The sequence below is a fragment of the Heterocephalus glaber genome, unplaced genomic scaffold (assembly GCF_053883595.1).
Source record: "Heterocephalus glaber isolate CG9 unplaced genomic scaffold, H.glaber_assembly_v1.0 deba00001428, whole genome shotgun sequence".
Classification (NCBI taxonomy): Eukaryota; Metazoa; Chordata; class Mammalia; order Rodentia; family Bathyergidae; genus Heterocephalus; species Heterocephalus glaber.
In genome coordinates this window covers 30604755-30629928 of record NW_028258293.1, presented here as the reverse complement: position 1 = coordinate 30629928, position 25174 = coordinate 30604755, and the positions used below count along the sequence as shown (strand labels likewise).

General features: G+C 56.7%; 1 protein-coding gene across 4 annotated transcripts; it reads left to right on the top strand.

The window, feature by feature from the left end:
- The first annotated feature begins 86 nt into the window (after positions 1-86).
- Positions 87-20889, top strand: Wnt11 (Wnt family member 11). Of its 4 annotated transcripts, none has more exons than XM_004863211.3 (6): positions 87-1592; positions 5009-5188; positions 12437-12672; positions 14364-14641; positions 16925-17217; positions 20083-20888. In XM_004863211.3, the coding sequence occupies exons 2-6, from the start codon at positions 5106-5108 to the stop codon at positions 20255-20257; spliced, it is 1065 nt and encodes a 354-aa protein (XP_004863268.1). In that variant the 5' UTR covers positions 87-1592; positions 5009-5105; the 3' UTR covers positions 20258-20888. The 4 variants fall into 4 exon arrangements, with proteins under 4 accessions (XP_004863268.1, XP_021098939.1, XP_012920498.1 ...); XM_021243280.2 differs by lacking the exon at positions 87-1592 and adding an exon at positions 1624-3348; XM_013065044.3 differs by lacking the exons at positions 87-1592; positions 5009-5188 and having other exon boundaries at positions 12504-12672; positions 14364-14477.
- The last annotated feature ends 4285 nt before the right edge of the window (positions 20890-25174 follow it).

Sequence of the window (25174 nt, the reverse complement as noted above, 5' to 3'; positions counted from 1 at the left end):
TGTGCTTTCGAGGCAGGAGGCAGCACCACTGAGCTAAATCCCCAGCCCCCCATCGCTTTTATAGTCTGATCCCAGTGTTCTAGGCTCAGAGATGGAGATGTCCCAGGGTGTGTTCACAGGGATGGTTCTGTGACCGTGCAGGATATATGTGCAGCTGGTGCAGCAGGCTTGGGAGCTGTGTGTGTGGTCTCAGTGTGTATGGAAACTTGTTCGTGCATGAAGTGATTGGGGGCAGTCTGTGTTCGGCCTCATCCGAATGACTGTGTATGGCCATTTCCCAGCTACATGCTACTAAGTGTGTGGGGGTATATGATGTGTCCAAGGACCTCCTTAGTAGTGTGTTTGTGACCATTTGTGGCAATATGGCCCAGCTCTAGGTGCAAGGGGGACTGGCTGTCCATGTGTGGTTGTGGTTGTGGGTCTAGGGGGCTGATGTGAGCATTGTGTGTTGTATGTGGAGGTGCCTGTGATCAGGTTGGGAGGCAGCCTGTGAGTGCCACTTCATTTGAATCTCACGGAAAGGGGGAAATATCAGGCACTTTTTGGGACCCCAAACAAGCCCCTCCTCACTAAATTTCCATTCCCTCTCTGCTAATGACTGGCTTATGCTCAAGAACGTTCTGATATTGGAGTTTCCAGAAGTGGGGAAGACAGAAGCTTATAAAACCATTGCACCCGGTGGACAGCGAGAAACAGGGGGCGACCCGACTTGGGGTTTGCTGCAGGTCTGGTTGGTGGAAGCGGTGGCCCAGCCCCAGCAGTTATTCCCTGAGCTAGGACTCCGGCCAAGCTTGGCGTCTAAGGTTTACAGTGCCTCCTTTTTCTGCTGAGAGGATAGGATCGTTGACCTGACTCTAGAACTGGAACCAGAGGCCAAGAGAGATGGCGTCACAAAGCACCAGGACCCAGACAGGAGCACCGGTCTTATGACTTCTGGTACCTGTAAGAAGCAAGCTGAAAGACTAACGCCTAGAGATGTGAGGGCCCCAGACTGAGATCCAAGTTCGACTTCCCTCTGGCAGGTTGAGATTCCTCGCCCAGTTGCTGCGAGGATTTGAGCTGGGCCTTACGTGGGCCCTGTGCGTCTCTGGCACTCAGCAGGTATGCAGCAGGTATGGCATGCGCTCAGTAAACAGCAGCTGTGGCGAGCGAGCAAGTCCGCCTCTGTACCTCAACAGGGTGTGAAGTCTTCTGGAGCGGCGGACCGGCGCCGTGGGTCCGAGGCGCCCGCAAGAACCCTCCCCCGCCCCCAGCTCGCGCAGAGCCACCGGGTGGGGTTTCGGCACGTTGACGTGGGCGGATCAAAGCGGCCGCCCTCGCCTTATAAAGCAGATGCGGCAGGCTGCAACGCAGATTGAGCCGGCAAGAAAGCCGCGGCGAGCAGGCAAGCGCCGGCCAGGGTGAACTGAGCACAGCCCAGAGCAGCCGGAGCTCACGCTACGGTCCCGCCGTCCTTCTCCTGCCGCTTCGACCAGAGGGCGCCCTCGCCTCTAGCCCAAGTGCGCTCGGGCTCGCTGCGGACCGCGCTTTCCGCTTCTGGAACTGACCGGGGCAGCAGGGCACGCAGGGTGCGACCGGAGAGCGCCCGAGAGGTGAGCAGTGGTCGTGACCTGACGCTCAGCCGCGATCCGCTAGGGCACCGGGGGCCGCCGAGGCCGAGGGTGACGGCGTTTCTTGCGCACCCGCTGGGATCCCCTGGGGAACCCGGGGAAGCAAACCAACTCCTCCTCCAAGCCTCTCCAACGGCGGCACTCGGAGGAATTCCACTTTCTGAGAGAAACCTCATGGGCCTGGGGATGCGGAGTGGAGTGGGTTGCGAGGTCCCTGTGGCCCTCTCGGAGCTCTCCGGGCCCTGTCCCCCACCGCAGGCCTCGGACCCCCTCCCTCCCAGCCAGCCCGCAGATGAGGTCATGCCCGAGCCATCCCGGGGGTGGGAGACTTGGATCCCGAAGCAGAGGGTGTGTGTGGCGAGGCCAGAGAGAGTGGCAAAGGCAGGGAACTAAGGGAGCTCCTACCGAACTGGGAGGTGGGGAGCAGGCGCCTTGTTTTGTGAATGGCTCTCCAAGGCAACGAGGGTAAGGGGAGAACCGAGTTTGTTTACAGACCTGAGCAGCAGGCTGGGGTTTGGGGCCCCGCAGCCGCCCTGGAACATCTGGTTGAGCTCGCACCAGAGCCCCACACCTCCACTCCCCTCTCTGGGGTGCCCCCTTGTCCTGCATAGTCCTTGGGGGCTCAGATTCGAGCTCCAGTGGGGTAGCAGGAGGGTCCTCGGGTTCCCTACCCTCCCTATTCTCTTCCAAAATACCCGGTCTCTGCGGTGACCCGGAGCGGCGTCCGCAGCCAAGCAGATAGGTCTGAAAGACTGGAGGCTGCGGTCACAGCTGGGTTGCTGGCCAGGCCTCGCTCCTCCTCGCAGGTAACCTTGAAGCTCAGCGTCCCTGGGTCTGCTTTGAGGCCTGCGCTGCCCAAGGCTTCTGCATCCGCGGGCGCCGGCCTAACTCGAGGAATGGATCCTGCCCCCGCGCGGGGCGCCGGGTCCCGGCCCAGCACTGGCGCATCAGGGTAACTAAGGCCTTGCAAATCTCTCCGGCTGGGCTCGGAATGGAGGCTGCCTGAGCGGCGGGGCTTCTAGAAACCTCCATACCGGTCTTAGGGCCACCTGTTGACCGCGCGGCGTTGGGGCTGCTGCTCGCGCTGTCCAGCGTGTGCACAGCCTGGGGCAGCCCCTTTCACACCCTGCTGCAAGTGGAGTGTCTTGGACCTATTCCCTGGTGGAGTCGGAAGGAACTCTAACCTTCCATAGACCCTGCGCTATGACGCGGACACACGGTGAGCCTGACCCCAGGGAGGCTCCGCGCAGGGCCTGAAACAAGGGGCCGGGCAGTGCAGGCAAGTGGATGTCCTACAGAACGACCAGGACTGAGAGGGCACTCACTCCACACTTCATCTCAAGCCCAGACTGGGACACCCGGCGCAGGAAGAGAAGTCTTGCCTAAAGTCCCACAGTGCGGGAGGCTGCCGCTGATCCCACCTGGAACCGGGGCTTAGCGCCCTCTGGCGGGCCGGGGGCGCCGGGAGGCGAGTGCGCGCTGACCAGCCGGGCGCAGCTGAGGGTGACCCAGCAGCCTGCGTGGCTGTCCTGGTTCTTACATGGGACAAGAATAATCCGTCAGGACTAGAGGCCCAGGCCAAGAGCCGCCTCCCCCAGCGGCGATCTAGGGAGGCGGAGCGAGAAGCCGTCACCGCTGGGGCTGCTCGGACGGCGCAAGGAGTAGCTGGAGGCCTGGGTCTTCGTCTTGTGGGACCTGTGCGACTCTGCGAGAGTCAGGCTAGACGCTGTTCCCCGCTGTAAGTCTACGCGCCTTCTGCGCACAGCGCCTGCCTCCTCCCCGCCCAGGAACCCTCGGCGGCTTGTAGGGAGCACAAGTGGAGGGTCAGTGACTGGAGTTTCGATCCCCCAACCAGCCAACAGATATTTGTCTCCTTCTGAGGAGTGCGGTAAACTCCCAGGACTAGGGGTTTGGAGACAGACGTGGTGGACGGAGGGGCTCAGCTACACGGAGACCTCCGCTGAGGCCCCTGCCTGGACTCGTTTGTACTGAGCGCCTCTGTGTTGGGCGCTTCGCTGGGGGACAGTGTGGAGGAGGCAAAAATGTAATTTGGGGTTCTCTCCTTGCCTTCCTCAGAGTTATGACAGAAGGCCCCCCAAAATAGTGGAGTTGTGTGTGTGCGCGCGCGCTCACTCGCGTACTTAAAGCACACACATGCACATACTACACAAGTATACGTAATAGTAGCAACAGCGAAAGGGCGCTCACAGGCTCAGGTAGAGAGGCTGGAAAGACGCGTGAAGTCCAGTGCGGTTTTTTCATAGAAGGGGAAACTGAGGCTGGGGTGGTTGGGGGCTTGTCAAAGCTCAGAGAGTCAGCTGAGGACCCTCTCTTCCAGCTCCAGCGGCCCTCCCCGCTGCGAGGTCGGGCACCTCCTTTTTCCAACTGCAAACCCGTTAGAAAGGAATCCCTTTGTCTCTGTATCTCCCAAGGGGAGAGGGGCTTGGGCTGTGTATAACTCTGGGCGAAGGCCAGGTGTTGGTAAATTTGGGAGAAGCTGGGAAGGGAGTTAATGAGGTGAGAATGAAGAGGGGAAAAAGCCGCAGAAAGCAGCTCTGCGGGCTGCGACCCGGAGGGGTAGCGGCTCCTCGGAGGCCCTGGGGTGCCTCCTGGCGGCCGCAGGCAACATCCCACACACCCGCTGTCGGGTGGTCAAGTAAATCTTGCCGCCCTGTTTCTCATCCTCCCCTTCCCAGACTGAAAAGCCGTTGCCCAGAGAAGCCCTCATGTCCTGTCTGGTCGCACCGGAAACCAGTAGACGTGAGAGCAGAACCCCACGCTCTGACCTGCACCTCCTGAGCTGAACATCCCATTTCACATCTCTGGGCCTCGGTTTCCTCAGTGTGAAATGGGGACAGAGATAGTGTCTGTCCTAAGGCTGCTAGAAGCAAAGGCAGAAACATGTTAGAAGAACGTTCTTTATAAAAGATGAATTGCTGGGGCTGGGGATTTAGCTCAGTGGAGCCGCGCCTGTCTTGCAAGTGCAAGGTCCTGAGTTCGATTTCCGGTACCAAAAAAAATTGTGCCCAAATCATCTCATTTTACAGAAGAGGTAAACTGAGGCCTGGCGGGGCAGGAGAATTGCTAAGGCCATATTAGCTAATGATATCGTGGGGATGAGAACCCAGATCCCAGGCCAAGGGGCCAAGATCCCTTGCTCATCTCCCTTCTGCCGGTCGGTTGGTGTCTGTGTGTCAGGGTTTCCCCCTGGACCGCGCCGAATTCAAGCCAGACGCCGCGGGTCCCAGCGACGCGGGCGGGAAGGGGGGAGGGGAGGGGGCGGGAGGGGCGCGCGCCGCTCGGCCTCCCCGGGCGACCCCTCCTTTGTAATTTGAATAAGACGCCTCCCGCCCGCCCGCGCGCCGCCTTAACGCGCCGCCCTGCTCTCCCGACTGCAGGCGGCGTGCGCGCAGGACCAGGCAGTGGCTGTACCAGCGGCGGGACTTCGGGGCTGCTCCTGCTGGGTGCGACCCGGGGCGCACCCGCCGCGCGACAATGAGGGCGCGGCCGCAGGTCTGCGAGGCGCTGCTCTTCGCCCTGGCGCTCCAAACTGGCGTGTGCTATGGCATCAAGTGGCTGTAAGTAGGGACCCTGAGTCCACAGACAGGCCGGGGAGGGCGGCTGGGCGCAGCGGAGGGCGTTAAGGGGTCCCCGTGGGTTGAGCAAGCGTGCCCAGACCCAGGATCCCAAGTCGACTCGGGGGTTGGGAAAGCCATCCTTAGGCCTCGGTTGGTTTCCTCCTGTGTAAAATGCCGTCCTTACCTCTCCGGGGCTTTCGAAGTGGGGCGAGGGAATTGCGTCCTGGAAAGGAGGTGCTGCGGACCTTCGAAGGGGAGCTCTAAAAGGAAAAGGATGCGGTCAGGAGGGTCTGCTCTAGGCAGGGGGGCAGCTCAGGAGCGTTTCAGCTCAGCCTCCTTGTCCCTAGCTGGAGGTCTGCAAAGGCAGTCTTGACCCCTGCACCTGGGTGACCTTGGGGAAGTGTCCCTCTGCCTCTGAGAGCCCCCGTCGAAGGAGGGTAATCTCCAGGTTCCTCCGACCCCGGAGAAGAGGCTCCTGAGAGACACCCTTAGCTGTCAGGAGTGGACACTTGTTCCTGTAGGTCCAAGCCACCCCTGCGAGGTGGTAGGAGAGCCTCCTCTCTACGGGGGTGCCCTCTGTCCAGGCTGTGCAGGACAGAGGAGTGACACCCAGCCCTTCCTGGAGGAGCTGCCCTGGGCTGGGAGAGATAAGCCCCGGCTGTAAATAACTCCACAAATGTCCAAGTGTCCAGGAGAGACCTGTGCCTCTGTGTGGGGGCCCAGAGGCGGAAGACAGCCATGGAGGGAGGTCACACAACAGGACTTTGGAGAGATTTTCCAGGGTTTGCCCTGGCTGCTGTGGATTTGGTGGGAGCTAGTGGGGGGCATTAGGGAGGAGAGCCCACTGTTGGAGGAGCAAGGCCCCAGGTGGGGAAGTCCAAGACAGACTGGAGCTGGTGCAGGGCAGGGAGCAAGCAGATAAAACAGCAGGGGACCGATTATGGGGGCTGGGGAGGGGCCCTAGAAGGCTTTGTGGATTAGCTGAAAGACTGGGTGATAGCAGCTGGGCCACCAGCAAACATTCTCGAGGTCAGTAGCCCTGCCCCTTCTGGGCTGAGTTATCGATTAATTGATGACTCAAGTGGAACCCCATTTTCTTGCGCTTCCTGTTTGCAAGGAGAAGCCTGGCCTGGTGGTCTGTGGCATGGGATCCTCCTAGCTGTCCCTCGTGATCCTTGCGAGAAGCCATCACCTTCCTCCTCCTGCTGAGCACCCAGCGTTCTTCCTGCTAGCAGAACCTGGGGTCAGTGAGGGAAGCACCCCTCACCCACCACCCCCTTTTGGAAAGGATTTGCAGAAAGGCACAAGGAGCCCTAGAGGCCGGGAACTGGACTTGAGTGACATTGGGTCCTCATAGAGTCATGGAGACACTGCTGTCATCCCTGCCCTGCAGTAGGGGTACTGAAGTGTGACTCATAGCAGCCCCCAAGCTGGCCTGTGCCAGGTCAGTTGCTGGCTGAGCCCAACACCAGGTTATCCGTACCACACAGGCCGGCTGCGACAGAAGAGGGCACACTCAGCATCTCCCAGCCTCTTGTAAAAATACAAGGTGTCGGAGAGTTGTCTGTGTCCTGGGAGAGAAGGCATGGGAGCCCAGAGAAGGTGCAGCCACTTCCACCCAAGGGAGGTGACTGTGGCTCGCTTGGGGAGGGCAGAGAGGGTTGTGATGGGCAGAGATGGAATGAAAGTGGGCATCCCAGGTACACCGCAGGCAGATCGTGGAGGCAGGACCATCATTCAGGGAAGCTTGGAGGGACCAGGAGCCACAAGCACCTGCTAGTAAGTGCCCAGACATAGCTCCAAGAGCTGTCATGTGATTTACTACTCTTATGTGGTAGGTGATAGTTTTAGCATTATTATTTTATAAGTAGGGAAATTAAGGTACAGAGAGGTTAAGTAATTCCTTCAAGGTCTCAAAGCTGATTCCTGGTGGCTGTAGGATCAGAATCCAGACTGATGGACTCCAAGAAACCAAATTTCTTGATAATGACTAAGCTCTTGCTGGAGCTAAGGTAGAAGAGAAGTGGGAGGAGTGGGGTTTAAGAATAAGTTATGTGCCAGGGATTTAGCTCAGTGGTTCTGGCACCTGCCTTGCAAGCGCAAGATCCTGAGTTTGATTCTCAGTATCAAAAACAAAACAAACAAACAAAACAAAGAATAAGTTGTGTGTAGGGGCCGGGGATGTAGCTCAGTGGCACCGTGCCTGCCTGGCAAGGGCAAGGTCCCGAGTTCTATCCCCAGGACTGAAAAAAAAAAAAAAAAAAAAAGTTATGTGTATGAGCGCGCACATAAATACATGCATGCGCACATAGATAACACATACACACACACACACACACACACACACACAGGCTTGCTGCCTGCTAGGCGCAGTTCTAAATGCCTGTGTATATGGTTTCATTTAAATCTCCCTAGCACCCTGTGCCATGGCTTCAGCCATTGTCTGACTCATATGGAAGAGGAAACGGGCATGAGGGTGTTCTGTAACCAACAGGTTGTCCCAGCCAGTGGGTAATAGAGGCAGAATTTGAGCTGGGCAGTCTTGCTATGGCCTGTTGGTCACAGCAAGCCCTAGGCCAGTGGGACAATGTGGGTGAGAGGGTGGGGACCCATCCTGGAAAATTAGCTGTCCTGGAGCAGTCCCTGGGCTTTGGAAAGTGACCTGGAGATGAAAGGAACATTTGGCATAGGGACTGAAGCCAGATGTGGCTCAGTGACCTGGGATGCCCACCTGGTGGGCACCTGGGACAGCGTGAGCAGATGGGATGCGGGTAGGAGCGGGGTCAGGACCTGCCTGCCCATAGGAGCACCTGGCTACAAAAACCCCGAACCCTTCCCATACCTTTCCTCCCAAGCCAGGTGCTAGGAAACTCCAGACCAGGAGATGTGGGAGGGGTCTGGGTCGCCCACCTCCCTGGCTGCTCTGGGTGGGGAGGGGCAGAGGGTGGTTGCATCCCCTGTGAGCCATGGTAGCTGCCCTGTGGAGGTCAGGCCCAGGTTGGCTGAGAGGCCCAGGAAGACTGCCCCCACCCTGGGCAGGCCCACACCTGCCACTCACAAAGGGGTGGGGCCTCTCAGGAAGTCCCAGGAGAGCATAAAAGGGACATCACAGCTGCAAAGTGGAGTGGAGCACCAGATGGGGGACAGCCCCAGCTGGAGCTCCTCCCTTAAGGTCTTGGCAATGCATTCTAGGCAGGATGGGATCTGGAGGCTCTAGGCCCTTCACCAGCCTCAGTTTCCCCATCTACTCAGTGTAGGAAAGGAGCTGGCCTGGTTCCTGTTGGCCCTGAAGCCCTGGGACAGATCCCTGAGGGAACAGAAGGACTTTCAGGCCTTACCACCTGGGGGCTTCTCCCTGAGCCTGGCATGGCTGGGGAAAAGGGGATAGTTCTGAGACCCAGTTCCTAGATGCAGGGCCTCACCAAGGAATCATGACTTGCAGTAGAGGACAAGGCTCCCCAAGGCCGCCCCGGGGGCAGATGGAAGCCCAGAGCGGGGCTGAGTTTGCTGGATCCCGGGTTCTTCTGTCCTCCCTGCTTCTGGGGTGCCAGGACGAGGTGTGACCCAGGACAGCCCAAAGGGCAGTAAGTAGGTGGGGCACAAGTATCTGGTTTGGGGAACAGGGTTTCCTCAGGCTTCATTGTTCTCGTACACCAGGTCAGCCTGGCCCACACAGGCAGAACCACCAGGCTACCTGGGCAAGATTTCTGCCCCGCCCCAGCCAGCCCGCAGCCCTCCCCAGGGTCCTCCTCATCCTGGAAGTGCGGCTGTTGATGTCAGGACCTACCCTGCACCTAACTGTTGACCTCATCCCATCTCTCTCTTTGGGGGAATCAGGGGCTGCCAGGCTAATTCTGGGTATGCTGGTGGGGGCCCTTCCAAGGCCTTGGGAGCCCACCTCTGCCAAGGATGTACCAGCTAATGGATGGGTAGGTACCATGCAGTCTGAGCAGCTGGACTTCAAATGAAACACCTTAGGGCCCTGGCACTTGAAGCCTGGATGCCAGGTCTTTGGCTGAGAACTCATCCTGCCCTGTGCCCAGGGGAAAGGGATGCTGTGATGGGTGGGCTGGGGAAGGAGGCCCAGGCTGAAGGTGGCCTTACCTGGGCCAGGTGCCCGAGAACTGCCTGAGGGCAGGGTTACTGGGGGCAGCTCTGGAAAATAGCTTAACAGGGCACAGTGAGGAGACTGCAGCAGCCTGGCAGGAGATATGTCGCCCTGCAGAGGCCTCAGTGAGGGAAGAACCTCCTGGGGAGGCATGGAGATGGGCTGGTGGAATGGAAAAGACAGGGAGGATTGTCCCTTGGGCGATGGGTGGAAGGTATAGCTATTTGTCCAACTTGTATTTCTGTAAAATGTCCTTGCAGTGGGAGCCTCACGTTAGTCATAGGCGCTGACTGCTTTGGATGGGGAAACTGAGGCTGGGCAAGGGTCAGTGACTTGCCAAGGTCACATGGAAGGTGAATGGACGAGCCAAGCCAGCCCCAGAAAGCCAGCTCCTGTGGCCGCCCATGTAGAGCCACTGGCACAGCCTTGCCTGTGAACTCTCTGTTCCCTCCTGTCCTTTCTTCCACCCGCTCCCCCATGCCCCTTCCCCTAGATAAACCAGAATGTTTCCAATTAGGGGTCTGCTGGCGTGAGGCAAGCCTGGAGAGATGTCCACACCGGTGACTCCCTCGCCTGCTGCCTTAGTCCTTGATTACCTCCCCAAGGGGGGTTTACTTAGAAACGGTCATTACCACTAATTACCAGATGACCGGGCCCTTCTGGGCAGTTGGGTCTGCTGCCTTGCCTGGGGCTCCTGTGGGTGGGCCTCCCCCACACAGGGAATCAGCCGCTCCCCTCCAGCCGGGCTGGCAAGCCTGTCCCAGCCAGCAGCTCCCTCAGCCCCCAAGGCAGCTCCCTGGGGCTCTGCGCTGGCTGCACCCCCACCTCCAGGTGTCCGTAGAACAACTTCCCACACATCCTCTGAGAGGGTCTGAGCCTCATCTGGGAGGCGCCAGCCTACCTCTCAGGGAAGCTGCTGCCTGCTGCCTTCAGATGGGAGCTGAGACCCCAGAGCGGCCCCAGGGTCCCCAGCCAATGGGAGCCAGGTAGCAGCACCTCAGAGCTCCCATCCCCAAGAGCCGCAGCACCCAGCCTTCAAGCGCTGCTGCCCTGCACTCTGCAGGAAAAGCTTCGCCCCCATCAGCCCACTTCCTGGCTAGGGCAGGAGCTTAGGTGAAAGCCCTGGAAGGTGGCAGTGCATGCGGCTTGAGTGCCCACTGCATGTCCGCTGTGAGGCCAGATGTTTGATTTGCTGTTGCTCATGTAATCTTTCCTACTCAAAACTGAGAAAGCTGGCTGAACGCGGAGGGGAGGGAGCGGGCGAAAACAGAGGGCAGAGTGCGATCAGGGCAGGCCCCTGTGGATAGCCCAGGGCAGCTTGGGCTGGCTAGGGGTGCTGGGCAAGCGCTGCCCCAGGCTCTACCTCAGCGCCCTCATTTATGATCACCTCACCCAGGCCAGCCCTGAGGCGTGAAGTGAGAGACTGTGAGCGCTGAGAAGTGCTGTGCACACGTGGGCATGGCCCGTGGACACTTGCTGGGGAGAAGTGGGGGCTGTTAAACACTGGGACCCTGCAGAGGTGACGACATTTGCCTCTGTGTGGTCAAAGCCCACCCAGTCAGGGCTCTCGGAAGGCGAGTCCCCTAGAAGGTGAGGTCAGGAAGCTGTGTCCGAGGCCACTTTGTGGCACCCAGACACACCCAGCATCTCCCTGCTCATGACTTGGAGTGTGGAATCAGGCCAGGGACCACAGTGAGGGGGACTGGCCAGGCCACCCACGGTCGGTCTCAGACAGCTGTTAGAGCGCCCCAACCACAGACACCAGGCCAGGCCTGCTTGCCCTCGGCCTGCTTCCTGGGTCTATATTAGATTTGTATATTTGAGGGTTATAGAGTGAGTGGGGCACAGCAGAGAGTGAGAGGTAGGAGAAAGCAAATGAACATACTGAGGAGTGTGGGCATATTTTCTGATTCATTTTGTAGCAGATGCTCAGAGAGAAGCAGCAGTTTGCCCAAGATTGCATAGTGCACCAAGGGCAGAGCTTGTGCTAGAAGCCAGGTCTACTCACTTCCTCATATCCAAGAATCACCTGGCACAGGCTGGGGAGCCTCACGTCTGAATAGTCCAAATGCCATGAATACATTGTCTTATTTAAGTCTCTCCATAACCTTTTGAAGTAGAAATGATCACTGTTAATGGATGAGAATTATGAGGCTCAAAGAAGTTGGGTAATTTACCCAGGCCACACTGCTGGTGCCCAAAGCTTGTGCCTTTCCTGGGCCAGGCCAGGACCCAGAACAGCTGGGTCCTTGGCTTCTTGCTGTTGATAGCTTGATCCAGTCATGAGTCTAGGGGATCCTGGAGGATTTAAACCATGTTCGTTACCAAAGGAGTTTGGAAAGAGTCAGCGCTTAGTAAACATTTCTCCCACAGGTAGACAAAATTCACTTCTTTATTTCAGTACAAGAGCAGGGGGAAAGGCATAAGGACAAGTTTGGGCAAAGGCATGGTGATAGGAAATTCCTTGTCTCACTGGATCCCTTCCTGGGAAATCAGGTACAGACACTGAGGCCAGGGGAGCAGTGAATTATCTAAGGTCACACAGCAAGTTAACAGCAAAATCTGGATTAGAAACAAACATTTCCAAGTTTTGGTCATCACAAAAGTGAGTGCCCTTCAATCCTTCAATGGAAATTCTTTGCATGGATGGGGACTTTACAACGTAATAACTGGGTTTAGTAATGAAACAATGATGGAAAGCTCCTCAGTCATGTTATGCATATAGTAAGGGCTCAATTAATAGTATGTATAATTATTATGATTATAATAATCAAGCAGTTGACTCAGTTGCTGATACACAGCTCCTCAGTGCTGAATAAATGTTGAATCAAGTAATAATTTGCAGCTGTGGTAGATGAGAGTACTTTGTGAATTGCAAAACTGTTTGTTGTTAGTGCAACCGTATAGGCTAGGCAGGATGGAGGTTGTGAACCTATGTTATGGTTGTGGCCCAGAGAGGGACAGTGATGTGCACAAGGTCACACAGAGGCTAGAGGGAGAACCATTCCTCTGCCAGGTGATTGCTTTCCCTCCTGGCATCCTGGCTCTTCCAAGAAAGGCTCCAGAGTCCATCGAAGGGAAAGCCAGGGCCAGGTGGGTGGCCAGTCTTTCTTCCATTGCTTGTTTTTGGCGGTGTGCAGGGCACTGTCCAAGACGCCAGCGGCCCTGGCGCTGAACCAGACGCAGCACTGCAAGCAGCTGGAGGGCCTGGTATCGGCGCAGGTGCAGCTGTGCCGCAGCAACCTGGAGCTCATGCACACCATCATGCATGCCGCCCGCGAGGTCATGAAGGCCTGCCGCAGGGCCTTCGCCGACATGCGCTGGAACTGCTCCTCCATCGAGCTTGCCCCCAACTACCTGCTTGACCTGGAGAGAGGTAGGGGGCTGCGGGGCTGCTGAATATGTGTGGTGCGGGTGGAGGGATTCCAGCACACATCTGTGTGTTTGGATAGGTGGATGTATTCATAGATGGATGAATGGATGGATGGATGGATTTATGGGCCTGTGGATGGGTGAGTGAAGAGGTGGATGGAAGCACAGATGGATACAGGCAGGCATGGCTGGATAGATGTGCGGGCGGATGCGTCATTCATATATATGGGCATTCAGGCGTGAATTAGTGAAGGCAGAAGCATGGAAGAGTGAATATATGAGCGCAGGGCAGCCTGAGCCCTAATTCACGCATGAGTGAAGGACCCAAGAGGCCTGCAGCATGCCCCGAGGTCATTGCTTACACGGAGGAAAATATGCAGACGAAGCCCACCCTCTAGCAGGCAGGTGCACCCCAGCCCATCCCAGACCAGACTGATGGAAACTGCTGTGCCATTCACAAAGGGGTTAGGGACTGAACAGCTGTGAGGCAGGCTTCTTGGAGGAGGGGGGTCAGGGGACTGGGGTACAGTAGAGAGGATTTTGACAGGCAGAAACCCTCATGGCTCTCATCTGTCCCCTACACTGTAATAACTTCTCTCACGGATCCTGAACAGTGACAGCTAATGTCTGTACAGCACTGGGCAAAGCTCCTTTCCTTCCTGAATTCTTTGAAGGCCTGGGCGAGCCCGAGAGGTAGGTATTATCTCATGTTCTACAGCTAAGGAAACCGGGGCTCCAGAAGGGGAAGCAACTTCTAGTTAAGAGATAGAACCAGGCCCATCCGCAGGGCCAGGACACCCTAGTGAGGCATGTTGGCTCTGTGTTAGTTTCCTGGGGCTGCTGTCACAGTGTACCACAAACTGGCTGACTTCAAGCCACCGAAATGTATTGTCTCACTGTTCTGGAAGCTGGAAGTCTGCAGTCAAAGTGGCAGCAGGGCTCCCTCCTTCATTTCCTGTTCCTAGGAGCCCTTGGTGTCAACTGAATTGCATCTGCAGTGCTTCATTCCCTGCCTGGGTCATCACGACAGTCTCCATCTACTGTGTTTCTTAAGCCCTTCTTCCAAAGCATGCAGGGGCTGTGGGCAGCAGAATCTTTGAGTAAGGTGTCATCTCCAGACGTTCTCCTTCCTTGTGTGTCTGTGTCCAGACTTTCCTCTTCTAAGGTGCTGGCCACTGGCTCTGGCCCCCCAGATCCAGGATGACCTCATCTTAGCTCCATAGCAGATGCAAAGATCTTATTTCTAAATAAGGTCATGCTCACCAGTACCCCAAGTCAGGACTTGGAAATATCTTTTAGGGGAACATAGTTCACCCCACAGCAGGCCCTCTGCACACTCGCCTGCCCCATCAGGTCAAGAGTTTTTAGTGGCACTCGGGGCCTGAGTTTTCACTTCTGTAGAGCACCCGTACACACTAGTGTGGGGCAAGCAGAGGCCAAAGCAGAGTGCTGCAAGGGTGTGCAGGAGTGTGTGTGTGTGCCTGTGGGTGTGTGGGACTGGGAGTGAGTGTGCTGATTAGCTGAGGTACTTGTGGGAGAAGCAGGGGAGAAGAGCTGACAGATTAATGGCCCCAGTGCAGTCCTCCTCTTGTACCACCCTGAGCCCACTGTGGGTGGGGAGGAGGACCTCAGACCTGTACCAGGTCCTATCCTTGGATCATCCCACCTGGCTGACCACGACCTCTGGGCCCACAGGGACCCGGGAGTCAGCCTTCGTGTATGCGCTATCGGCTGCCACCATCAGCCACTCCATCGCCCGGGCCTGCACCTCTGGCGACCTGCCCGGCTGCTCCTGCGGCCCTGTGCCAGGTGAGCCACCTGGGCCCGGGAACCGCTGGGGAGGATGTGCGGACAACCTCAGCTACGGGCTCCTCATGGGGGCCAAGTTTTCCGATGCTCCTATGAAGGTGAAAAAAACAGGATCCCAAGCCAATAAACTGATGCGTCTACACAACAGTGAAGTGGGGAGACAGGTAACCACCCACCCCACCCGCCCCAGATGGTGTGCTTGTGCCATTGGCTGGAAAGGGGCTAGCAGTGTCCCTGATGGAGGGGTGGGGGTGGGCTCCCATCACCTGCAACCTCCCTCAGCTCTGCCCTCTCCAGCGCTTGGGGCTTGCTTGGCCCTTCTTCCCCAGGGGCTCCCCCAGGATTTGGTTGTCGGGGCAGAAGAACCACTGAGGTGGGAGACAGGACTTCTGAGCTCTGGCCTTGGCTCTGGCTCTGAACTCACCAAGTGATGTTGGGCAAGTCACTTCCTCTCTGGCCTTAGTTGTTCCCATTATATAATGGGGATTGGGGTTCAGTCCTCTCTGACGTGTTCCTCAGCCCTTCTTCCAGGGCATGGAGAGGTCTGTGGGCAGCGGAGCCTACTAAGGAATCATCTCCTTGGATTTAGTGGGGAGTCCCCACAAACCCAGCCTAGCCTCCCAAAGGCAGTTCCCCATCTACTGTTATCAGTGGCTCATGTATTTCTCACCTCATTGAAAGGGTGAGGGAGGGCAGAGGTGAATGGACAGTTTGTTTCCGTTTTTGAAAATTAAACTTCATACCGCCCTGGCCAGCCCTGAGCCTCTGGTAGCCAGGAGCACAGACTGCCCACCCCAGTGTGCAGAGACAACTTCACCCTCAGGCGCACCCGGCCTGTCCCCGGGGCCCTCTGTGGAGAGCTTGCTGTCCCCAGCAGGGCCATGTGAAGAGTCAGCGAGATCACAAATGCAGCGGCTTAGCTCTGGCACACGGTGGCCTCAGGAGCTCCAGGCCATTCCCCATCTTACACTCAGGAACTGAGCCTGATTCTCCCTCCCCAGGTGACTCCCAGTGGCAGGTGCCTGCAGTCGTGTTCACTCAGTCCTGTGCCTCCCACAGGCCTTGCTTAGCGAATTCCAGCTCTTCCATCCAGATGGACTCCTTCAGTCCCTACTCTCTGCCACTAATGAGGGACAAGGAACCCAGGACTTTAACCAGGCCCTTCACTAACTCACTGACTGAGTAGTTTGGGGCCAGTCCATGCCCACTCTGTGCCTCAGTTTGCCCGTGCAGAAAGTGGGCCCTGATGACCCAGAACCTTCTGAGCTCTCTGTATAGGGCAGGCAGGAGGGCAGACAGGACAGGTCTGGGCAAGAGCTGTGAGTCCTCTGCAAAAAAGAGTTTAAAAGCTTAGATAGAAAGGCCCTCAGAAGGCTTCTAACTCTTGCCCCTCAGGCACAAATGGGGAAACTGAGGCCCAGGGAAGGTGGTGGGACCAAATCATTTTTGAAGTCAAGACTAGAGTCTACTCAAGCCCCTGGGCCCAAGCCTCCCTCCTCCATCATAGTGGGTTGACTGATTTTTCAGAACCAATATTGACTTAGCTTTATAGCTCACCACACCCTTTCATGTATGTCATCCCATTCATCCTTACCACACTCTGCAAGACAGGAATAATGTGCCCGCGTTACACCAAAGAAGATGGGGAGGGGTGAGGTGCTTGCAGAGGGCTGCCTGGCAGGAGCCCTGGTAGTGCAGGGGGAAAGCCAGCTGGGGATGGACAGAAGGAGGCATCCCCAGACATTCGCTCTGCCCCTTCTTCCCTCCCTCCCTCCCTCCTTCCCACTCCTCCCCAACTCCTTTCCCTCCTTCCCTTCTTTTCTCCCCACTTTTCAACAAGCCTTTCGTGAGCTCAGGTTGTTTTCTTTCTTTTATTTTGAGTCAGGGTCTCTATGTGGCTCAGGCTGGCCTTAAACTCACAATCCTTTTGCCCCAGCCTCCCAAATGCTGAGATTACAGGCGTCCACCACCACATCCAGCTCCAGTTTTGTGGGAAAGAGAAGGCATAGATGATCAAAAGCCACAGCTTTTGAAATCACCCTCAGGCCTGGCTTCCATTCCCAACTCCACGGTTTGCTAGCTGAGCAACACTGGCCGTGAGACTCAGCCTCTCTGAACTTTCTTTTCTTCTTTTAAGGTGGGGTAAATAGTGATACTTTCTGGGAGGGCTGTGACGATGACTGACCCCTGTTATGTGTAGAGCACTTGGTATACAGAAGGTACTTGACAAGGGCTCCCATTATCCCTGAGAATGCGACGCTCTCCCTGCCCCTCTCAGCTGCACCCTACACGACCTCCCAGCCCTTGAGCTAAACACCTGATGCCTTGAGGATCAAGTGGGCAAAGACTTGCTGAGAGCACCCATCCAGGCAGTGGGGCCCCAGGGTCCTCGGGCAGGTGGGGGACCAGGCTCTGGCAACTCCGCCCGACACCCCCACTGTCTGCAGGCTCTGCGTGCCTCTCTGGAAGTGAAGTGTAAGTGCCACGGGGTGTCAGGCTCCTGCTCCATCCGCACCTGCTGGAAGGGGCTGCCAGAGCTCCGGGACGTGGCTGCTGACCTCAAGACCCGCTACCTCTCAGCCACCAAGGTTGTGCACCGACCCATGGGCACCCGCAAGCACCTGGTGCCCAAGGACCTGGATATCCGGCCTGTGAAGGACTCGGAACTTGTTTATCTGCAGAGCTCACCCGACTTCTGCATGAAGAATGAGAAGGTGGGATCCCATGGGACACAAGACAGGTAAGGTGCTGCATGCCCCCAAGAGACACTGTGCCCCAGCTCAGGACCAGGCACACATGGGGACTTGAGCTAAATGGAGGGGGTGGCCCGAGGAAAGCTGAGTGGACCTCACCCTGGCAGGGGTCCCAGGGATGGAAGCTGTAGGCGCCCCTACCCCACCTCCCCTTCTTGCGGAGAGGCAGTGACTATATCAGGAGACAGAAGAGGAGGCTGCCCAACCAACAGAAAACAGGTGCTCAGCAATGTTCGTCAAATGAACAGATGAAGGATAAATGTCCTACAATCTGCCTGTGGACCAAAGAGGAACTGAGAGGCACAGCAAAGTGGAGGTAGCAACCGCCACGACCACCCGGGAAGTCTGCAGAGGCAAAGGAGAGCAAGATCTGTCTGGCTTCTGCAGAGAAATTTGCATTCTTGTCCCCTGGCATGTATGAGTGCTCCTCCCAGTCCCCAAGTCCTCATGTGTCCTCCCAGGGGCTCTCTTGGCCCCCAGTTTCAGAGCCAGGGCTGGGCTCCCCACAGATGGCCTCATCCTGACCCAGGACAGCAGGAGGGGGGCCGGTGGTGGCTGTAGACCTACTGTGTGCTGGGTGGAGCAGGTGAGCATCTTCTGGAGGAAGCCAGTCCTAAGCCGCTAGAACAGAGAGCCGGTCAGAAATGCCTGGGATGCACTCCAGGGCCATGCACCAGGCACAGGACATACTGTCCTATGTAGGCCCCGAGGAAGCTGTAGTAAAGATCTGATTAAGCCTGTGTTTCCCAGAGGTGCTGGCCAGGGAACTCTTTTATTAAGGAGCCCCTAATAGCATTCCACAAAAGTGGTGTGCGGTGGGGCTAGAGGAATATTGAATGGAGAGCGGGTGTCTGGGAACAAGTCTGGCACATAGTTGGTGCCCAGCCAGCATCTGCTTCCTCCAGAGCCCACGTTCCTGTCTCCAGGAGGGGAGGGCGGGTTTGGGGGCTCCATCCCCACAGCCAAGGCAACAGGCTCTGTGAGGAGGCCTAGCTCCCATCTGGAGGCCAGATTGAGGGAGTCGGACAGCGTGAAGATGGAACAGGTCAGGCCAGGGAGATAGGAAGGAGTGAGATCTGGCTGGAGGCAGCAGAGTGGAGGTGGAGAGAGACCTCAAGTGCTCAAGCTGTGACAGCGAAGGAAGCCCAGGGATGAGGGCAGCCTAGCAGGCCCTGACCCAGCCTGGACATCCAGGAAGGCTTCCTGGAGGAGGGAAGTGTGGCTGATTAGGTTAGGGATTGGGCATGCAGTGGTTTGGAGGTGAGCGGGTCTGGTTAACAGCTCAGCCATGGGCACAGGTGACATCACTCCAGAGGCTGGTCCCTCCCCGGGGAAACTGAGGCCTCAGAAGCCCCAGCCCTCTTTGTCATGTTTCTCCTGGAGGCCCCTGGAAACTGTCCTCCCACCCTGCCTGGCCCATGCCCTTACTTCCCAGGCATCCCTCTAGCCTGGTCTGGCCCATGGTCCGATAGTCCCCACCTCCCATCCCAGGTATCACCCCAGCCTAGTCTGGCTCTGGTGCTAGGAGCCAGGTTTCAGATATTGCATGCCAAGGATCAAGCAGTGGAAAAGGCACTCGGCCCACTTCCTGCCACTGAGGGTGGTGTGGTCACCTACAGGATGGGCTTCAGGTGACTCATGGTGTTGAATGGCTAAACAAAGTCCAGAAAAGGGGCTTGAGTCACACAGCCAGTAAAAAGCAGAGCTAGGGTTGGAACCCAGGTCTGTCTGGTCTAGGGCATGTGTTCTTCCTGACACTTCTCCTGCTTACAACCCATATACAGGCTACCTGCTGACTTTCTCTCCAAGGGTTTCTCTTCCCTCACCCCAGGGCCCCTCCCGCTCAGGCCCAGCCTCTTCCTGCCTCCATTTTCTCACCGTTCTTGTATCAGGTCCTTAGCCTTCCTTCGCCTGGGCTCCTCCTTCCATCCCCCACACCCTCCCCCTCTCTGCCTTTAGACATCCGCTCATACATGGCCTGGCCTAGATAGCCCCTCCTCTTCCAGGAAGCCTTCCTGAGCGGTCACAAGTCCTGTGGTCAGCCTGTGTGACCTTGGGCAAGCCCTATCTTCATTCTCTGCCTTAATTTCCCAATCAATAAAGATGAAGATTGGATTCAGTCATCTCTAAGGCTTGCCCATTTTGGACATTCTAGGGTGCCTCTGTCCACATGGCTGTGGGGATCCTTTTGACCCTGTCTGCTCCCCCTAGATTCCTGCTGTCAGACATGTGTTCTGTGTGGCTCAGGAGAAGAAGGCTCGCAGTGGCTTTGGTGCCATGCAATGCAAGTCTCTTTGCCCAGGGATCGGTGAGAGTTGGAGTGGCCTCTGTCCTTAGCTGAGCCTGTTTCATCAGGTAACGGCACAGTGATTCCACCCAGCCAAGGACCCTGCATACCTCCAAGGAGATAAAATCCCGAAGGGACATACACAACCCCTGGGAAACCCATGGCAGCAGGCCCCCTCCTCCCACTAACAGTGCCCAAGCTCACTTTGTTTTGAGTTCAGTGCCATCTTTAGTGTTCAGAATTTTTCCTGGGATTCTAAAAGTAAACCTCACATCTGTTATGGTATAAGTAAAGATTAACTAGGGAGGCAGGATGATTAGACAGGTTTGAAGGGCCTTCCAGTATTTAGAAGAAATGGAAACAAGATACCTCCAGAAACAGAAGACCCAAAGCATTTTGTTAACAGCTTATTGGAAACAGGAAGAAGGCAGAAGCACCGCTAGGGAAGAGGGTTACTTAAAATTCCTGAGCTCAAGCCTCCTAGAGGCTGTCGGTTGCTGGGCTAGGAGTCCCAGCACTGGGCTTGGGGGACTGAGCACTCTGTCCTCTGTTCCCCACCCTCCAGGCAGTGCAACAAGACCTCCAACGGCAGTGACAGCTGCGACCTCATGTGCTGCGGGCGTGGCTACAACCCCTACACGGACCGCGTGGTGGAGCGGTGCCACTGCAAATACCACTGGTGCTGCTATGTCACCTGCCGCAGGTGTGAGCGCACAGTGGAGCGCTACGTCTGCAAGTGAGGGCGCGACCTCCACCAGGCAGGGGCTCGGACCCTGGTGAGGACTCTGGGCGGCGCAGCGAGGGCGGGGCCAGCAGACACCCCGTGGACCTTTCCTTTCGAATTCCTGATGCCGGCATGCGTGGCAGGAGGCTAGGGCTTTACCCCCTTGGAAGCTACTGGGGACAGAAAGCCTGGTCACTCTGGAAGGAGAGCCGGACATCAAAGGAAACCGACAAGATTAAAAATAACCTAGCAGCTCAGGCCCTGGAGTGCCCAGGCGCTGCCTTCCAGGCTGGTCCAAGGAGCCAGGAGCAAGGGATTGTGAGACTATGGACTTGACCTTTCAGGGCCAGGACACCGGGCTTCAGGAATGCTCTGCCGGGCCCTCGGCCCACCACATGGAACCACTAGCTTGGATTGTAAATGGTTTTTGATTTTCGTTTTTGTTTTTGTTGGTTTTTTTCTTTTTTTCCTTTGGGGTGTGGGAGCTACAGAAATATTTATAAAACATAGCTTTTTCTTTGGGGTGGTTTACCTCAGTTCTTCTTTATATATTTTATATATAAATGTATATATATAATGATCTATATTTTAAACAAGCTTTTTAAACAGCTGTATGAAATAAATGCTGAACGATCCCCAGCCTGCTCTACAGTTTCTGGCCTCCCCAAGTGAACTGGGCAGATCCTGGGGCTGGTGGGAGGACTCTCTGGTTTCCAGGCAGGCGGCTTCCCACTGATGTCCCTGCTCTTCCTCATTCCCCCCACACCCGGCCTTGGCCCCAGTTTCCCTATAAGATCTCTTGGTCAAGGGTGAGGGCAGACGTCTTGAAACATAAACCCAGCTGGCAGGTCTCTGTTCCTCCGGGACACTCACAGGCATGCCGGTGCAGCCGGGCCTTGTGGTCAGACCTGCTAGTACAGCTGCAAGAGCAAACCCACCCCTGGGAGCTGGGGACCTGCTCCTGTGAGGTGGTAGCAGGCCCAGGCTCCAGCTAGCCCTGCTGGGTTTTCTGTGCAACCATGGGGAGGCCTCCTCCACCTCAGTTTCCCCATTTGTAAAACAGGGCTGATGTTGACTAAGATTGGAGGTTGGGAAAGGCTGCAGCCTCTTATGCCTGGACCATGCTGGTGGCAGTGGATGTGGTAACAAGTTGCTGGATTCTAATTGTTTTGAAGGTGGAGCCACCAAGATTTATTTTCTTTTCTCACGTAGGGTGTTAGGTGACAGGAACATTTGGAAGAATGGCGGGGCTGACTAGGAGGTGGCCAGGAGAGAGGACAGGGACTCAGATTTGGACTTGTAGATCACAATGTCACTTAAGCTCTGAGTGGATACACTGCGTAGATGGGCCAACATGGGCCTGGAGTTCTGGGGAGAGTCCAGGGTGGAAGAGACACTAAGGGAGCGAGTGGGCTAGAAAAGGGAAGAGAACGAAGGCCTGGTCTGGAGTGCTTCTACCGTGGAGGTTGGAGAGATGTCAAGGAAAAGGAACAAAGGATACAGAGAAACAGGGAGGTGGCAGGAGACCAGGTAAAGAGTCCTGACAGGATCCCAGGGGGAGCAGGATTGCCACAGTCACGGGCTTCAATGTCACTTCCTGCAGTGGACAGCACCAGAACAAGCCCTGAGCAAAGGGTGCCCATGGTGGGCACCCCAAGATGGAAGAGCTGTTACCCATCTGTAGCCTGCTCTGCCCATCAGGAGACCACATAAAACAAAGGTTGCAAAAGAATGCTCTAGATGGTTTTTGTGTGTGGCTCCTATATGTGGACACTGAGGGCTGGGCTCTCCCCTTGCAGAGCCAGCTAAAGACTGAGGAAGTCTCAGAGGCTGGGCAGGACTTGGTGAGTGAAGCAGGTCGTCCTGGCGGTGAGATGGCAGAGATGAAGCCTGAACCAGACCCAGGGTGGGGAGAGCCTGGGCTTTTGGACTCATCCTCCAAGCTCTGCCTAAAAGCTGGCAGTGGGGCTGGCCAGAGTCACAGAATCACAGGCTGGAAGGAACATCCAGATATGGTCCCCTCTAGGTCTGGTTTGCAGATGAGGAAATCAGAGGTGGGAAGGGCCTTTCCTGTGGTCACAGAGCTGATAAGGGGCTGGAGGTGGAGGTGGAGGTGGAGGTGGGAGACTTTCAAACCAGGGCTGGCCAGCACCTCTGCCTCTGCTACCCCTGGAGTGTGCTCCCCCTCCTAGGGTTCGTGGGCCCCACAAACCCAGGCACGTGAGCCCTCATCCCTTTACAGGCTCCTCCAGCCCATTTCCTGCAACTCCCAGGAGTTGTGTGGCTCCAGCCACAGCAGAGTATGCACTGCCAGCCACAGTGCCGAATACCAGCACCGTGACCTGCCAGCTCGCCTCTGCCTCTGGGCACAGCCTGGAGGGTCACTGTCCCAGTTGGAATCCCTGCCTTTGCAGCCCTTCTCACAAAGCCCACCCCAGAGCCCCGAGTGGGAGGGACCGCTCCCTCCTTGGGCTCTCCACAACCCTTTGAATCTTTCAGGTAACCACCATATCATGCTCATCCTCCAGAGGCTGGGCAATGCCCTGCCCTCCCACATGACCCAAGTGAATAGCCCCCTCCTCCAGGAAGCCCTTCCTGACCACCCTCAGTCCAGGCCATGGCCTCTCCTGGCTTCCCACAGCCTCTGTGCTCCCTGACTTTGTGCTGATATGGGATGTTATACAGCGTGTGCAGGGCCTGTATCTGCCTCCCCGGCAAGTCTGGATTCCACATGGGCTGGGACCAGCCCCATGCATCTGTTGGGCCCTGGGAAATGGGTGCAAAACATGTTTTGGGAATGTTGAATTTGAGGGTGTCCTTTGCACCTTAACTAACACAAGGGTGGAAACCAGACCAAAGACACCCAGAATGGCTCTCAGAAAGGTCAGACATAATTGTAAATGCTACCATTTATTGTGCACCTGCTGTATACCATTCCAACACACTGTCACAAGGACTCTTCACAACAGCTTCCATCCCGGCAGGAAAGGAAGAAACTGAGGCTCTGGGGGGAATGGTGGCTCCCCCGATCCCAAGGAAGGTTCACAGCCTGGGGCTCTGAGCCCAGATGTGTCCTTTCTCACACGTCCTCTCTCCAGTGGGCACAAGTGGGAGTGATGAGGAAGGCAGAAGACATTTCCTAGGCCAGGGGGCAGCCCTCGGTGCTTGGGGTGGGAGACCTGGCTGTCCCTGACTCAGTAGGCCTTATGTACCTGCTGCTGGCCAACCCCTAGTTCTGTGATGAAGCCCTGCACCTTTCTAGCTGGCCAGGGGCTGGGCAACTGAGAGGGTCTGGTGCTGATTCCTGGGCAGCTCCTCATCCTGCCAGGTGAAGCTCTAAGGCAGCTGCTGGCCTCACACTCAGGTGAGGTGGGGCTGGGTCCCCTCTAATGTGACCCACAGCACCCAGAGGCTCTGGAACCCTAGGGCCCCAGCAGCTCCAGAACTGATTTAGAACCACACAATCTTGGTACCTGGGAGTTTCTGAGCAAACCTTCAAACCATGGCACTGGATGCCAGGCAGAGGCCTGGGCCAATGTTCAGCTCAGAGGACTTGGAGGCCTTGGGAGCTGATTCGTGGGAAATCAGCACCCTGTCACAGCAGGACTTCTCACCCGGGTGCACTCCCCCTCCCTCCTGCATAAAGGGCAGGAGTCCCTGACAGGGCTCTGCGAGACCCCAAGAGACCTGGAGAGATGGAAACGCCCCAGATGATAGCACCAGCCACACTGAGGCGGGGACTGACCAGAGTCATGGGAGAGACAAGAAGGCGGCAGAGAGGAAACAGGAACTCTTGAAAAGACAGAGAGATTAGTTTGGTGGGAAAGGAGAGAATGGTCAGATAAGGCTCCTGGGGAGGCTGCTCAAGCCAGAGAAGCACCAAGGGGGGCCCAAGCCCAGCCCAAACAAGCCCTGGTCTGTTGTTCCTGAGGCCACTGAGGCCAGCTGCCAGGGACACCCAGACCAGGCCTCTGGCCTGAGAGTGGCTGGATGGGGTAGGGAGAGGTCTAGGCTAACCCCATCATCTTTTCTACTCTCTTGCTGTGTGACTCCAGGAAACCACTGGCCCTCTCTGGACTTCTGCAGCCATTGCCTTAATTCTCACAACTTCTAAAGGACAGTATTTCTGTTTTACTGAAAGACACAGGTTCCAAGAGGGAAGCACCTAGCCCAAGATTACAGAGCCATTAATGGCGGAGCTGGGATTCAGACCCCAGACTGCCTGGCTCCAACTCCTGAGCCTGCTCTCAGCCTCCATGACTGGCATCCCATGGATGAAGGTGGACACTGATAGCTAAGTGGGGGTTGGCGTCACACAGGAGAGAGAGGGAGTAATATAGGATCGAGTAGGTCCTGATGTCTGTCGTGGGGACCAGGAAGTGCTGTCCAGGCAGTGGGCGTGGGGGTGCCCATCAGGCCCCAGCTCATCCACACTTTCCTGCCCCATCCTCCCCACTGAGCTGCTCCCCTTTCCCTGGTGCCTCTGAGGCCCCACCTGTGTGAGGGGAGGGGGCCAGGTGTCCCTCTTTGGGGCCCCCACAGCTCTCAGCACTATAGTGGATTTGGGAGGAACATCCTGCTTTTCTAGGGTGTCAGGAGCAGGGAGTGGAAGGTCAGGAAAACTTCAGGGAAGAGAAGAGGCGCCATTGCACTGGTCAGGAAAGCTGAGCCGAGCAGGACTTGCAGAGATAGAGAGGGAAGCAAAGGCGGCTGCTGTGTGATCACTGCATGGCCCTGGGTGTGGCGAGATGGGGGCCTGTAGGCAGCACAGTGGCAAAGGGCAGAGCCAGACCCCCGGGCTGGCAGGTTAGGGCAGGGGTGTCTCAGACCACCCCACCATGTGCTTGCCGTCAGCTGGACTCTCCACTGCCTGTAGAGATGGCTGGCTTCAGGCAGAGCAAATTAACAGCCGCACATTTAACAGGTCCCCTCG

Excerpts from the sequence above, each read along its gene's own strand:
- Wnt11 (XM_004863211.3), top strand. The coding sequence starts at position 5,106 with ATGAGGGCGCGGCCGCAGGTCTGCGAGGCGCTGCTCTTCGCCCTGGCG. Across the intron at positions 12,673-14,363 it reads CCTGCTTGACCTGGAGAGAG|GGACCCGGGAGTCAGCCTTC; the intron begins GTAGGGGGCTGC and ends CTGGGCCCACAG. Across the intron at positions 17,218-20,082 it reads TCCCATGGGACACAAGACAG|GCAGTGCAACAAGACCTCCA; the intron begins GTAAGGTGCTGC and ends CCCACCCTCCAG.